The sequence below is a fragment of the Nelusetta ayraudi genome, unplaced genomic scaffold (genome assembly GCF_046127955.1).
Source record: "Nelusetta ayraudi isolate G7.1 ecotype Tasmania unplaced genomic scaffold, CSIRO-AGI_Nayr_v1 ptg000050l, whole genome shotgun sequence".
NCBI lineage: Eukaryota > Metazoa > Chordata > Actinopteri > Tetraodontiformes > Monacanthidae > Nelusetta > Nelusetta ayraudi.
In genome coordinates this window covers 1,808,639-1,822,919 of record NW_027466100.1, presented here as the reverse complement: position 1 = coordinate 1,822,919, position 14,281 = coordinate 1,808,639, and the positions used below count along the sequence as shown (strand labels likewise).

At 41.3% G+C, this 14,281-nt stretch overlaps 1 protein-coding gene and 1 long non-coding RNA gene across 4 annotated transcripts in view; one reads left to right on the top strand and one right to left on the bottom strand.

Annotated features, from left to right (window-relative positions):
* The window catches only part of cacna2d2b (calcium channel, voltage-dependent, alpha 2/delta subunit 2b), a 36,340-nt gene extending 24,441 nt beyond the window's left edge, over positions 1 to 11,899 (top strand). For 2 of the 3 annotated variants that reach the window (XM_076037229.1, XM_076037227.1), the window contains exons 14-38: positions 767 to 816; positions 1,022 to 1,111; positions 1,202 to 1,267; positions 1,397 to 1,471; positions 1,578 to 1,652; positions 2,281 to 2,352; positions 2,574 to 2,645; positions 3,464 to 3,525; positions 3,618 to 3,694; positions 3,815 to 3,875; positions 3,960 to 4,057; positions 4,133 to 4,223; positions 4,338 to 4,400; positions 4,486 to 4,589; positions 4,942 to 5,040; positions 5,160 to 5,251; positions 5,340 to 5,387; positions 5,630 to 5,701; positions 5,888 to 6,040; positions 6,879 to 6,931; positions 7,518 to 7,573; positions 7,802 to 7,925; positions 8,018 to 8,127; positions 8,240 to 8,322; positions 8,976 to 9,789. In XM_076037229.1, coding sequence (XP_075893344.1) covers positions 767 to 816; positions 1,022 to 1,111; positions 1,202 to 1,267; positions 1,397 to 1,471; positions 1,578 to 1,652; positions 2,281 to 2,352; positions 2,574 to 2,645; positions 3,464 to 3,525; positions 3,618 to 3,694; positions 3,815 to 3,875; positions 3,960 to 4,057; positions 4,133 to 4,223; positions 4,338 to 4,400; positions 4,486 to 4,589; positions 4,942 to 5,040; positions 5,160 to 5,251; positions 5,340 to 5,387; positions 5,630 to 5,701; positions 5,888 to 6,040; positions 6,879 to 6,931; positions 7,518 to 7,573; positions 7,802 to 7,925; positions 8,018 to 8,127; positions 8,240 to 8,322; positions 8,976 to 9,071 — 2,042 coding nt within the window. In that variant the 3' untranslated portion in view covers positions 9,072 to 9,789. Of the gene's footprint in view, positions 1 to 766; positions 817 to 1,021; positions 1,112 to 1,201; positions 1,268 to 1,396; positions 1,472 to 1,577; positions 1,653 to 2,280; positions 2,353 to 2,573; positions 2,646 to 3,463; positions 3,526 to 3,617; positions 3,695 to 3,814; positions 3,876 to 3,959; positions 4,058 to 4,132; positions 4,224 to 4,337; positions 4,401 to 4,485; positions 4,590 to 4,941; positions 5,041 to 5,159; positions 5,252 to 5,339; positions 5,388 to 5,629; positions 5,702 to 5,887; positions 6,041 to 6,878; positions 6,932 to 7,517; positions 7,574 to 7,801; positions 7,926 to 8,017; positions 8,128 to 8,239; positions 8,323 to 8,975; positions 9,790 to 10,352 lie in introns of those variants that run through there. The other variant, XM_076037228.1, reaches the window with a different exon arrangement.
* A 15-nt stretch (positions 11,900 to 11,914) lies between these two features.
* LOC142895906 (uncharacterized) lies at positions 11,915 to 12,250 on the bottom strand. The gene is made up of 2 exons (XR_012928273.1): positions 12,109 to 12,250; positions 11,915 to 12,038 (listed from the first exon to the last, which is right to left on the bottom strand). It is a non-coding gene; the product is annotated as an uncharacterized LOC142895906 (long non-coding RNA).
* Positions 12,251 to 14,281: the final 2,031 nt, after the last annotated feature.

Here is a 14,281-nt window from a genome sequence, read left to right as displayed (position 1 = left end):
GATCATCCCACATCCAGACGTCAGAGTACTCATGCATGCAATTTTTTTCTCGTATTGCAAAAAAAAAATTAGATATATATATATTTTTTGCATTGTCTGTTTATCAACATTTGTTGTTTACTGACACGGTGCCAGGAGGGGGCGCATGGCCATGGTGAAGCAGGCAGGAAGTGGAGACTCACACATGCCAACATGAGTGTCCTGCTGGCCAACAGGCACGCACACACATGCGCACACACAGACCCAGAGGCCACACGTGCAATGTCACTTTCCACTCGAGATGTAATTACTCGCCTAATTCTGGACCAAGAAATATATATTTTTTCTCAGAGAAGTGTTAGTCTCCTATTTCTTTTTAATTTTTAATTATTTTTTTTTAAATCAAAATCTTGGTGCTTCGTCCACGAGTTCTTGTCATGGGGAGACTGAGTCACTCACCTACTGAAATCCCTTAAAGCATTTAATATACTTAAGGGAGCATGCTGAATTTTTTCCCCTTAGATTCTATCACTAACAGATGCCCCTCCTCTCTTTTCTGTTTTTCTGTTTTCTTTTTTTCATAATCTCCTCTCTCTCTCTCTCTCTCTCTCTCCCTCTCTCCCTCTCTCCCTATTACTTTTCTCTCTCCCTATTCCACCCATGTTTTCCTCCCTCCTCTCATCCCACCTCTCTCTCTCTCTCTCTCTCTCTCTCTCTCTCTCTCTCTCTCTCTCTCTCTCTCTCTCTCGCTGTCTCTCTTTGTCTCCTCTCCCCCATTGCCTGCCAGGTTACTATTTTGAGATCCGTTCCATCTGCGCTATAAGGATTAACACCCAGGTGGGTTTGTCTTCTGCCTCCGACACAGCTGATCCCTCTGTGTTGTATCACCCCCCCCTGCACCCCTCACCACTCTTGCTTTTCGTTCTGCAGAAACATTAACCTCTGTGTATTTGCGCCGCCGCTCTGGCCACAGCCGGGCTTGCTGTCACGCTGTTTTTTTTTTCTTTGTGGCTCACATGCTGCTTGTCCTTCATGTCGTCAGGAATACCTCGATGTGCTGGGACGCCCGATGGTCCTGGCAGGAAGTGATGCCAAGCAGGTTCAGTGGACCAACGTGTATCAGGATGCGCTGGTGAGACCCTGTTGGCGTTGTGCCATGAGTGTAGTAATAAGCGAATGCCTTTTATGACTTGTGATGTCTTTTTCTTTTAATACTCTGCAGGGTCTTGGCATGGTGGTGACTGGGACTATGCCTGTATTCAATCTGACCATGAAGGGAAACTCACAGGTGATAAAAGGGCCTGATGGGGAAGCCTTGGTTGTGCCTGTAAAATATTGAATTATCACACATACTTTTAACTTTGTAAAAGTATTTTTTAACCTTTTGTAACCTCATTGCTCCTTTTCCTGTGGACAGAATCAGCTTATTCTGGGTGTGATGGGAGTTGATGTGCATCTGGATGAGATCAAACGACTCACACCTCGGTACAATGTATGTAAATTGTGTTATTTCCTGCATTTTTCTAAAAATATGTTGGCCACATGTCTATGTATGTGAACAGCGCAGAATGACACCCAACTGACCTGTCTTCTTACAGCTTGGAGCCAATGGTTACATATTTGCAATTGACCAGAACGGCTATCTACTGCTCCATCCTAATCTCCAGCCAAAGGTGATGAATATTGAAGCCACAAAAAATGTACTCCTGCTTTTTGTATTTAAAATCTATCTATGTATCTATCTATCTATCTATCTATCTATCTATCTATCTATCTATCTATCTGTACACGACCAGTCAAAAGTCTGAACACACCCTATGAATTTAATGTCTTTTCTTTCATTCTCATGACTATTGACATTGCAGTTTCTCGCTGAAGGCATCAAAACTACATATGAACACACATGGAATTATGTCGGAAACAATAAAAGTGTAAAAGAACTAAAAACTCACATTTCATATTTAAATTCTTCAAAATAGTCACCTTTCATAAAAAGCATATTTAGAGTTATTTAATGTGTTTTTCTTTGCTGCATAATTACATATATCTTGCTCATATGTTTGATGTCTTCAGTGTCTATCTGCAGTGTAGAAAGTTGTAAAGATAAAAATATATATATGTTTGTATATGTATATATGAAAATAGATAGATAGATAGATAGATAGATAGATAGATATGGATATATATGTATATACAGTATGTATACAATCACACACACAGACACACATTTAGCTACATTACTATTATTCTCTCTTCTGCCAAGACCATGTGTATCAATGTAAATGCTACCCTGTTTTTCAGCTTGTGAACCTACCTGAGCCAGTCACGCTGGACTTTCTGGATGCAGAGGTGGAGGACAGCAATAAAGAGGAGGTGAGCAGCATACTGTAGGAGGCAGCAGAGCACAGAGTCTTTTATCGTTTTCAGGCTTTATCCTCTTCTCTCTTTTCTTGAAACTCTTATGAAAGTGGCAACAGCCAGTAGTTGAGCAGCAGTGTCTGTTTGAGGACCACCTGCCACTCTATGGAGTTCCATGTAGCAAAGTTCCCATCAACACACTTTGGTTAATGTGCTTGCAATGTGACTATTTTTAGATTCGGCGACAAATGATTGATGGGCGCCCCGGCGAAATGCAGATCAGAACCCTTCTGAAGTCCATTGATGAGGTGAGTGTTTTTCTTCAGGCACGGTGTGACAGACACGCTCTGTATTGACTGCATTTACACTTGCAGACATGCAATTGTGGCTCTGTTGCTCAGCCTGCTGTTCACATACTAATTGAACTTTATTGATTTGATTCAAAATGGAGTTTGCCTTTTTATTGATAGTCATGCAGTAGCATTTTCCAGGGAGATTGATCGCATGCATCCATATAAGGAACAGTAATATCTATGCACTTAGTGTAGATCTGGTATTTTATCATGTATCGTCATGTGTTTGGATCAGTAATGACTAATTGTCATATGTTTGGCTAATTTTTTTAAATATGTGTTTAAGTTTTTTCTCCAAATTTGTATGTAGAACTATATAAGAACAAGGCTCTTTACGGAGATGCAACTGTAATTTCACTTTATTTTCACGGTGCAAGTCTTAATTCAGAATTTCCTTTTTTTTTTTATTATTATTTGAGAATACTTTTTTCTTTAGTTTATGTATCAACTTCGGCAGGAATTTGTTTGTCCTTTAGAGGAGATTATGTTGTTCGTAGTGTCTTGTATGTGGGAGGGCCCAGACTGGCATACCATCACTTGGAGAAAAGGAACATTAGTGTATGATAGACGGATTGATTTCATTAACAAACTCAAGGTCCACTTCACAAGATAAAAACCCCCATTTAAAAGGCACTTAGACCAGTGCTTCCACAACTGTGACGTGCAGCGTGTATGCACTGTACCCACTGTTAGTCAGGCCCCAGACAGTCTGATTTTCAGAAACATTCAGATGACTGATGAACTTAAACATCATAATCCTTCCGCTGCTGCAGCAATACATGGATGAGGTGCAGCGGGGCTACACCTGGACTCCTGTCAACGGCACGGACTACAGGTGAGACAAATCAGCAGGACAGTTTACGTATGATCTCTCCTGGAAGGTGCTGATGCTCCCATGTTCACTCTGTGTTTGTCCTTCACATTCAGCCTCGGCTTGGTGCTGCCTCCTTACAACGAGTTCTTCATCCAGGCCGACCTGAGCGACGTGATGCTGCAGCTGCAGTGTGAGTAACAGAGAGGCGCCGCTTCTCATGATTCTCTTTCATGTGAGTGCAACTCAAAGACGAGAGATGAAAAGACAGCCAGCTTGCCCCCTTGCCCCTCTCTCTCTCTGTGCGTTGCAGATATGCAGTCGCTGCTGCCCAGCTCCTTTGAATCTTCCGGTCACGTGTTCGTGGCTCCGAGGTGACCGCCGCCGTCTCCGCGTTCCACTCCCCCATCCGTCTCCCTTTGTTTTGCCTCTTTTAACTTTGCCCTCCGCCTCCCCAGAGAGTACTGCAAGCGTCTGCATCTCTCCGACAACAACACGCAGTTCTTGCAGAGCTTCCTCTCGCTCATGCTGGACATTTCCCCGGAATCCGATGAATGTGAGTGCGCGGGAAGCGACAGCTTCGCAATATGTGTTTGGATCAGAATGTGAACGCGATTGCTTTGTGCCGCAGGTGACCAAAGCCTCATCCACAATCTGATTTTGGATTCGCGCATCATTGGGCAGCTTGCTTCCCGCGTTTGGAAGAGCAAGGACTTGAATTCGTAAGTTGAGGCGATGTGTTGATTTGCAAAAGATTTGAACACAATATCCTCATAAATAAAAACACAGCCTGATTTTTGTGAACACAGTGAGTAGGTGAGAATGAACTCTTGCAGGTATGGCTTCCTGTCCGTGTTTGCATCTACCGACGGAGGAATCACCAGAGTATTTCCCAACGTGTGAGTAGGAACACACCGAGAAAAGGCTTTTCTTCAGGAGTTTTTTTCAGAAATTCTGCGCAATCACACGTCTGTCGTGTCTCAGAGCTGCTGAATTGTGGGAGGAGGATCCGGAGCCGTTCAATTCAAACTTCTACAGGCGGAGCCTGGATAACAAAGGCTACATGTTCAGGCCTCCGTCCAGAACCTGTGAGTGAAGAATACACGTCAAGGCACACAGAAACAAAATAATGTAGCGTTGCTAAAGCTTCATATTTGACCTATTTTCAGAACTTTGTTTTGTATTCAGGATTTTAGTTGGGCAGCGTCATTCAATGGATCTCTAGAAAACGCATATTTCATATTTTAACACTGGCTATTCTTCAATGGAAATAAGTTAAGAATGGCCTTCCCCGGAGTTCATTGACTGGCTGGAGACATAACATTGTTAAAAATCATTGAAAATGCACACATTTGTCTTTCAGCCCTTTAAATGTGTTTTTCTTGTCAAATATCTATTGTAATGTTTTTAAGAAATGATACAATGATGTATATATTGCAGCTGTTGAAGACCCTTATGGCACCGACAACGGCACAGTCGGAATTCTGGTCAGTTCGGCTGTTGAGGTGAATCTAAGAGGCAAACTGCTAAAACCAGCAGGTATGGACGATATTTGCTGTCCATCATCCCTCATGTCGACCCGCTTTTTGTGATACGTCAGCTGTCTCTCTTTTATACCTTTGACCCCCCCCCCCCTCTCTCTCTCTGGGATGCCTCAGTGGTCGGGGTGAAGCTGGACTTGGAGGCGTGGGTGGACAAGTTTAAGATTCTGGCCAGCAACGTGTCAGACAGCCGACATGGTTCCCAGAAGGTGCGACGCTGAGACACTTGTAACTGACTGGGCTGTATTTACAGCTGACAGAGTGACACGTTGACTCACCCCGCGTTCTCTTCCACAGTGTGGACCCTCCAGAAGTTGCGAGATGGACTGTGAAGTGAACACCGACGTAAGAATGATTTCACACCCTCAGACTGGACCATCTCCAGTAGTTCAATGGATTAAAGCACAAGACGTCCTGCATCCGCAACTGTTTCTCTTTCATTCAGTCATTTTCCCCATAAGAAAATCACATCACTCAATCTTGTCCCACTGTTATGAACCCACTCTGTCACAGTTTGATGTTTGATGTTGATCTGTTGTCGCGGGTGTGGTTCGCCCACTTTAAACTGCACTACGTTGTGCCTCCAGGACCTCCTCTGCTACCTCATCGACGATGGCGGCTTCCTGGTTTTGTCCAATCAGAGAGATCATTGGAAAAAGGTATTTCTTCTGCGCCTGATGACTGATTTGAAATTCAAAAAAAGGAAATTATTATTTATTATTATTCTTTAGAATGTCTTTCATCAACCTTTATTTTATATGTGATGATTTTATAAGGTCCCCCCACGTTTGTTGTGTCACATTTTTAACCCAGAACTTCTTTTTTTCTTCCCTCACCCACCACAGATCGGTAATTTCTTCGGTGACGTGGAGCCCTACCTGATGTACGCGCTCTACAACAATTCCATCTTCTCCCGGCGCCAGACTTTCCACTACCAGTCCGCTTGTGAGCCGGTCAGCAGCAGCCACACCGGAGCAGCACCCAGAGGCTTCTTTGTGGTGAGAGAGCCGCTTACGCACTTCAGAGATATGTCGGTGGACCAGTCGCCCCTGTTTAACTCGCGACTAGAAAGATTTTTTTCTACTTGACAACAGATTGTGTTCCCACGAGTTTGATGAAAACGATAGGGAAAAGCACAGCCCAAAGCCATTAACAGCATTAAAAGTTTGACGTAATGTTCAAAATACACCCTAAATGAATCTAATTAGATGGCTTGTATTTGATGATAAGACCATTGACAATTTGGAAATATTTGAGAGTGCCTGCCCTCTTGTGGTGTTCTTTTATACATAGATATGTGTTAGCTGAAATGTTCAAGATGCATATAAAATATTTGTCAATAAAAATGTTTAATAAAAAAAATAATTATAAAGCCAAATTTGTTGAGATGTCTAGTTTACAGTTGTGCCCCTCCAGACGCACCTGAGAATTCCCTGTTGTTAGCTGCATGTGTGAATGAGTTCATTCGAGACATTAGATTTTCCTGATACAGTCAAGGGTTCATGTGTGAGACACCTTTATTTCCACGACCTTTTCTCTTTTTATTATTTTCATTTTGCGACTAGTGGAGGCAAAAGGTGACACCGCCCTCTGCTGGTAGCCTTCTTGCCTGAACCCTACGTTCCCTGAGATCTCAACAGTTCCACCTGCCTGACAGGGATAATATAGTACTGTTCAATATGTTATTTGATTACAATCAGTGACATTGGCAGCCAAAGTAGGGGTTTGTAAATTTCATTTTAAGACCTCTCTCAAACAATTCTGTGTTCGGTGTTCTGCCCAGTGAGGCAGCGGTGTGATGAAATCCTCTGGTGGTCTTGTTTATGTTCTCTGCAGCCTTCCATCGCTGACCTTCTCAGCCTGGCGTGGTGGACGTCCACGGTGGCATGGTGAGACTGTGGTGGCTGCAGGTTCAGTGACAATGACTGCCACTTATTTCTTTTTAGCTTAATGTTTGTGCTTGTGTTTATTTTTTTTAATTTATTTTAATGTTTATTTAACAGGGACGATACATCCAACATTGCCAAAAAAAAGGGGAAAATGTGATGTATATAAGACATCTAGCTTTAGCTAATTTGCCGGTGGTCAGGCTTTTGAAATAGATGTACTGAAAAACCAGTTAAAAATTAAACGATTCAAATGCAGTGAATAATACAAACAAACAAACAAACAAACCCCACATAATTGCAGTTGTCAATTACAAAAATAAAAGCACGATTTACATTCAGATGCTGTTATGTTGACAATGACTTAGGAAATGAATGTTCACATTTCTGCCGCTGCTTGAGCCAATGTTTGACTTTTACAGTAAAACTCTTTAGTTCAGTTTGGGATTTTTTTGTTTTATGAGAGACAACTGCCACTTATTTTTCTGTTTAGCCTAATGTTTGTGCTTGTGTTTCCTCTTTTAAACTGATTCCCCAATGTTTGGGATTTTTTTTTTGTTGACAAAGTGCTATGTGAACACTCCCTCAGGTCTGTGACCCAGCAGCTGGTGTACGGACTGGTCTACAGCAGCTGGCTCTACCGAGGTTGGATTTTCACACCTCAACACAATGTTTTTATTATGACTGTATTTCTGCAGTGATGCTAATGCGGAACACAGCATGTTCCAACAAACACACAATCTATCAGCCAGCACGTCGGCCTCCGCCACCCTCTATTTTTGTGGAATCCCTGTTGTCGTTCAAGTGTTCTGACTCCCAAGTGAAGATGTCTGTGGGTTTGTTGACTGAGCGATTATTGTCGTTGTGCTCCAGATGACGTGCTGGTGGAGGGGTTCGAGGCCAAGGAGAGCAGCTGCGTGACCATTCAGAGCCAGTTCTTCTTCACCAACACCACCAACTCGTACAACGTCCTGCAGGACTGTGGAAACTGCTCGCGGTGGGGTTTCCTGCCACGTCAGCGTGTTGCAAAGTGGGGGGCGCTCGCACCTGCTGAAGTCGGCTAAACGTCCGTCACTGTCTCCCCTGCAGGCTGTTCCACGCCAAGCGGATAGAAAACACCAACCTGCTGTTTGTGGTGGCCGAGACGCTGCCCTGCAGCTCGTGTGAGATCGAGAGACTCACGCAGGTCAAGACGGAGTGTATCCCTTTGGATTTTGTTTTTTTTTTGCGTGTGTGTGTGTCTGCTGAAGTCAACATGTTGTTGCCTGCGCTGTTTCCCTCCCGTCACTTCTCTTAACTGAACACAAACAGTCGAGGAGGAGAATCCGTGCGAAGTGCTGAGCAACGCGAGGTATCGGAAGGGCCCGACTTCATGCTTTGACTACAGTGCCTTAGTGAGTAAACATCTCCAGCACAGAGATGTGTCTTTTGTAAGAACATAAAAATGCATTTTAAAAGAATGTTATTATCACAGGTGGAGAACAATGAAACTAAATTTTCCCTTGCCTATTTGCAAACCTTTCATACTCATAATTTTTGAGTGTCCTTCTACAACACATTTGTACACTCTTGTTTCAATGTGCACATGTGTAGAAGCCAATAATGTAATAACTTATGACGTTATGGCTGGTTATTATGTTGTTGGCCTGCTTTGCAAATGTAGAACTGAGCCAATAACGTTAACTTAAGTTTTATTTATTGCATATAACTGTAATAAAATGCTCTCTCTCTCTCTGTCTTTATGACGTAACTTGCGCTTGAATACATTTTTTTTCCGCCGTTAAGGATTTTTTGATTAGATTTTTTTTGATTGCCAAAGGTTATTACATTATTGGCTTCAACACACATGCTATAAAAAAAGTTATATAAAAAAGATACCTCTTTGTGTAAACATCACACTTTAAGCATTAAGTCTTGAACTCAAAGGTATTTGGCATCTATGAACAGTCTGTTCCAAACAACATCATTAAGTTAGTTTGTAATTACACTGCGGTTTTGCCCTTTAAAAACACGCTATTGGGTTTCTTCTTTGTCAATGTCACTGCAGGAAAACACGTCAGAGTGTGGACGGGGTCACATTCTGCAGTCCTCCATCGGAGTCGTCCTCTTCTTTCAGCTCATCCTGCCTCTGTTGCGTCTCTGACACACGAAGCAGCGCACAATGTCCCTCACATCTTCCATCACTTCGGGGTAGGCTCAGATCTACTGAAGGTCCCTCCAAACAACAGCTGCAAAATTCTTCTGTTTTGATCTGCAAAAAAGAAAACAAACAAACAAACCCACTGTGCTTTTGTGTCTGTGGGAAAAGAGTGTATCAGGGCTCTGTGTTGTTGTTTTTGTTTTGTGTTGCCTTATCGCTTGCATTTGATGTGGCTCCAGTGCCAGATACAGAAAGAGAATGTGTTCAGTCTGCATGCTCCTGCAACCAGGGCGACTGGAAAATCCATGTAATTCAGGTAGGATGGACAAATAAGCCTGGAAATAATAATAATAATAATAATAATAATAATAATAATAATAATAATAATAATAATAATAATAATAATAATAATAATAATGATCAGCTGGCAAGAGTAGGAGGGATGTGTGTCAGAGTTTCAGGTTGAATTGAAGAAATCTGAGAAGTCAAGCTTGTTTGCTTTGTAGAATCATTGACTTCTCTGGCAATGTTTAAGTGAGGAAGTTAAAGGAGTTTTCCTTGCCAACAAACTTCATGCAAATCATTGAAAACAGTCATTTTACCCCAAAAGAGACCAAATAATGCATTTTATGACCAGATTTCTTTTCTCCACTAATTTATGTCGCATTGTCTCCTGCGTACTCTGCTTGAATCGTTTTTTTTTTTTTTTTTAAATAATCCTTTTTCTGGGGATTAAGTATCAGGTGCTTTTTTTTTTTTTGCCAGTGTTTCTTTTTACATTTGCTTCCTTAAACATAGCAGAATGAAAACACCGACATGATTCACTTTGGGTTTGATTGACTTGCCTCCAGCAGTGATATCAGCACACAATTGTGCATTCCAGCACCCTCGGTGCTTTACTGCCATCTGTGGATCACAAGTTTGATTTCAGCCATCAGCCTGTGAGTAGAAAACAACCCAGATCGAGGGGAAGAAGAGTTGTATGTAGGGGGACGTCATTACGCAGGGACAGTGTTTTCGATTTGTTTGGTTTTGCTTTAATTGTTACTGCTGGTGACGACTTGAGTGACACCAGAAAATGTGAAAGACACCGCTGCTGTGTTGTTCGTGTTCTACTGCTTTTACCGACTTCTCTGTGCCAGTTTTTTTTTTTTTCTTAGCATGTCTTTCCCCTGTCAATGTCACATTGCACATAAGGGAGCAGATTTATTTATTTTTTTTTTTAATGTTTTTTTTGTTTTTCTTTGTAAGGTAGATCTGGGCCTTAACCTCACATTCATTTAGTGTCTTTCAGTCGACCTCTGACCTTTTGCCAGGACTGTCTGTGGACTCCAACCTGATGGCCCGGAATGACTCCTCTGATAACGTGTATTTTCTCCCTTAAAGGTACATTCTTAGAGCACTTGGGCTTTATTGGTTCGATGAGAAGGAAACCCAAACGATTAGAGACGCATGCCGTGATGCCGTGGCACGACTCTCGTAGAACGTATCACTAGTTAAACGTGAAGATTGGTGAAGTTAAGCGGTCTCAAACTGAGTGTGATCTTAAAGTGCTTCCAGCTGATTGCAGTTGTCAACGGCTCAGAAGTCGGACAAATGTATAACAAAGGGATCAGGACCAGTCATTTTTTCATCGCAAATCAATTCAATTCCTGTAACCATCATGTTGCACAATGGAAATCTAATTATCACAAACATCAGTTTATCATTATGTGTATTTATTTGCACACAGGGTTGCGTAGGTTTTCCTCTGCCACAAATCATAGTTGGTAGCACTTTTTTTAAACATCATTTGATGACATCACCTGTTTGATTGACGGGGAGCTTTTTTCCTTTATTTTGTATTTTGTACAGCAACTGTTTGATAAACTTAAATTTATGCACTAAATGTATGCTTCTGTCTGGGGAATGTAGCTTCAAACAGCTTTCAGTGTTATTGCTATTAGTATGTGAAGTTTTTTGAACCTCTGTTGATATTTTCCTGCTGTCCCAAAAAAGAGGGAGGGCCATCTGTGACTGAGTACTTTCATTTTATCATGCACAGCTCTGTGGGATGGCAAAGTCTGTTTACGGCTCTGTAAAATGTTTTAATGTAGCAGCAAGACTGCAAGGCACAATGGTAGGATAACGCAGTATAATATGTTTAGTTATATACATACTATGTTATACTATGTTATGTACATACTATGTTCAAGTTGGACTTTTAATGTGACTCTCCAAACATGAAAGGTGGTATAATTTGCAGCGCAGGTTAAATCCAAGCTTTTAACCTAAAAAAAAAAGAAAAGTCAATACATATTTACTTCTGTGGTTTCAGTTAATTTAATTCTATAGTGATTAGGCCTTGATAATTACCCCTCACTGGTTTCTATGAATCTTAAATGAATGAATACATTTTCTGTAGTCCACATTAAAATACCTTAATTAAATGTGATGGAAAAGCACAAGGTCTTACAAACTAGGAGATTTTGCATAATGTTGCCAACAATTAATTGTATAATAATAATAATAATAATAATAATAATAATGATAATAATAATAATTGGTTTACTTTGGGGGAAATTTGCTGTTTTCCGCAGAGCAGAGGCAAAATGCACAATGCAATACTGAGATCATGAATAAGTGACTTCGCTTTAGAAGTAGCACCTTTTTTAAGGATTAAAATCAGCTCATGCATAGAGAAAAAATATAATGCACGGGGAGTTTAAATTACGTTATAGGTGCAGAGACGTGCATGATAAAATCCCAGCTGTGTTTACCAGCTCCCGTCTTTTTTTGTCCTCGTTTGATCGGCTCGGACCACAGAGGTAAACGTTTTGTTTGCTTTTTGTTTTAAAAAAAATATATATTATTCTCAATGTATTCCTTTTTGAATCCGTGTGAATCGCCATTCCACCTTCGCAGTGTCTTGTTGCATCCGCTTTGGATGGAAGAGGGACATTTGTATCCAAGACATGTGGACTTCTCATCCTGTAGCCCTGCTGAGAGTCACTTTTCAGGGGCTGCCGTGGAGGAGGTGTGAAGAACGCAGCAGGCGCACTCCTTCAACAGTGCGCTCATAAAAACAAAAATACAAAAAAAAAAAAGCAAAAGAGCACGAGGAGCGAGCGGAGCTGCTGGCCTCTCCTCCTGCCTTCTCGTGGACTGATCACGAGACGCTCGCGCCCTGCTGCCCTTCTGTCCCGCGTCTGTCTACGGCCTTGAATCAAAGCACAGACACTGTCCACGACCTTACATTCACTCTGGCCATCTTTTGCTGTATATTCTTCTATATTTGAAGCCTGTCTTAAACATGTACTTTTCCTTTGGTACTGACCGTATGGAGCGAATGTTTATGTACAGTATTTAGCTACTGTTGTGCATCCGTGTGGTGGCCCCCGAGCATGGTGGGGGTCGCCGAGGTGCAGATTTTAGCTCAACATGGTTTTTGACGACCTCAACGGAACGCCGCTCGACAACAAAAGCAAACAACAAAAAAACAAAAACAAAATAGAAGCTTCTACTCTTAGACCTGCAGTATCAACTCCGAGTTATATTGCGTCTGTCAACCAGCTCTGTCGTACATGGAAGCGAAGATGTTTCGTGGCAACTCCTGATACTCTGTGTTACTGCCGTTGAGGTTGTTGTTGTACTTCTGTTTTAAAATTTACCAGTATTTATTTGCATGATACTTTGAACAGATCTGTGTACATATGGATGTCTTACATTCCACACTCAGTTCCTCAAATGTCGCGAAGGAGGCGGGGAAAGGGGGTGCAGAGCCAAGAGCGCCCCCTGTGGTTGTTTGAGCAAATTGCAGCGACCTTTCAGCTCTTCTCCAGTGTGTGAACTCAACGTAGCTGGAAGTTTGACTTCAGTGAAGCCTACGACAACTGTCAGTGTTTGCAGTTTAGGTCTTCTGCAATGACAAGCACAGATCCGTTCCATAGCTAGGAGCATCTTACTGCCTGATTTCAACTTTGCTTGTGACAAAAAAAAAGTGACATCAAAAGATTAATCATAAATCACCGAGATGATTTATGTATTTCAATACTGGATGGGAAACAAGCAAAGGAGTGGCACGTGGGGACAGCCCTTTATCACTTTACTTTGTTTACCAAGTAGATTCAAGTGTTGCTTATTTCTTTAACTAGATATTGTTTGATTTATTTGATTATTTATTTGGGTAACGTGAGTGATTCTTGACCAGAAAGAGATGAAATCTCGAAGCTTGTGCGAGTGTTTATAAGAAGAAAAAAAAGTGTAACATGCAACGAAATGAGATCTTTATTGTACGTCTTTGTCTACTTTCATTTACCGGTCATCAAAAGATGAGAATGTTGAACTTTTCTGCTGTAACTTTTGCTTTTCATTTTGCTGACCTCATCATTGTTTACTTGGGACAGTTTCCTCTCTTTGTGCCAGTCCCCAATGCCGTCTCATTTTTGTACGGACGACGTGACACAGTCAGCAGAAGATGAAGGCCAACTTTGTAAAGATTTTGTCAGCCACATTACAAAATGGATATTTAAATGTTTATATCTTTGTCGATTAAATGCTATTGATATTTTTCACTTCAGCTGTGAATTGTTATTGATGATGAGATTTCATTATGAATATATATATGTGTGTGTATATATACATATATATGTATACACATATATACACACATGTTAAAGGTGTAATTAGCAAAAATCTAGCACTAATCATCTAAAAAAAAACATACCTTTCAAGTTCTATATTTATATTCTTCCGCAGTTTATTAGCCCTAAGCCGAGGACAATTTTTGTTATGAACTATGGTTATGGTTATACATCATATCCATCTTTAAATCTGTATTTTTCATTCAACTGTAGTTGAGAGTCTCCATATTGTATCTTTATCTATAAACTTTATACATATTCAAGAAACAGCATATTCATTAAAAAAAAAAAATGACGACAGCGTTTATTGTTTCATGCAAATATTGTCTTTTAGAAACAACCAATTAACATGATGATAATAAATCAGTTTGGTAACCTCACCAGTTGTGTGTTTCAGGACACGTAAGCTTCCCTTTTGTCTCAGGTTTGTGTAAACGGCTAAAAATACAATGACACAGTGAGGAGGTCATCATGCTGCCATCATCTGATGCAGGGAGGCTCTGTCAGCTGTCAGGGATTACAATATGAATTTAGAGTGGCTCAGTTGGGACCCGCCGAGGGATCCAGGAGGCGTGCAGCTCGCATGATTCA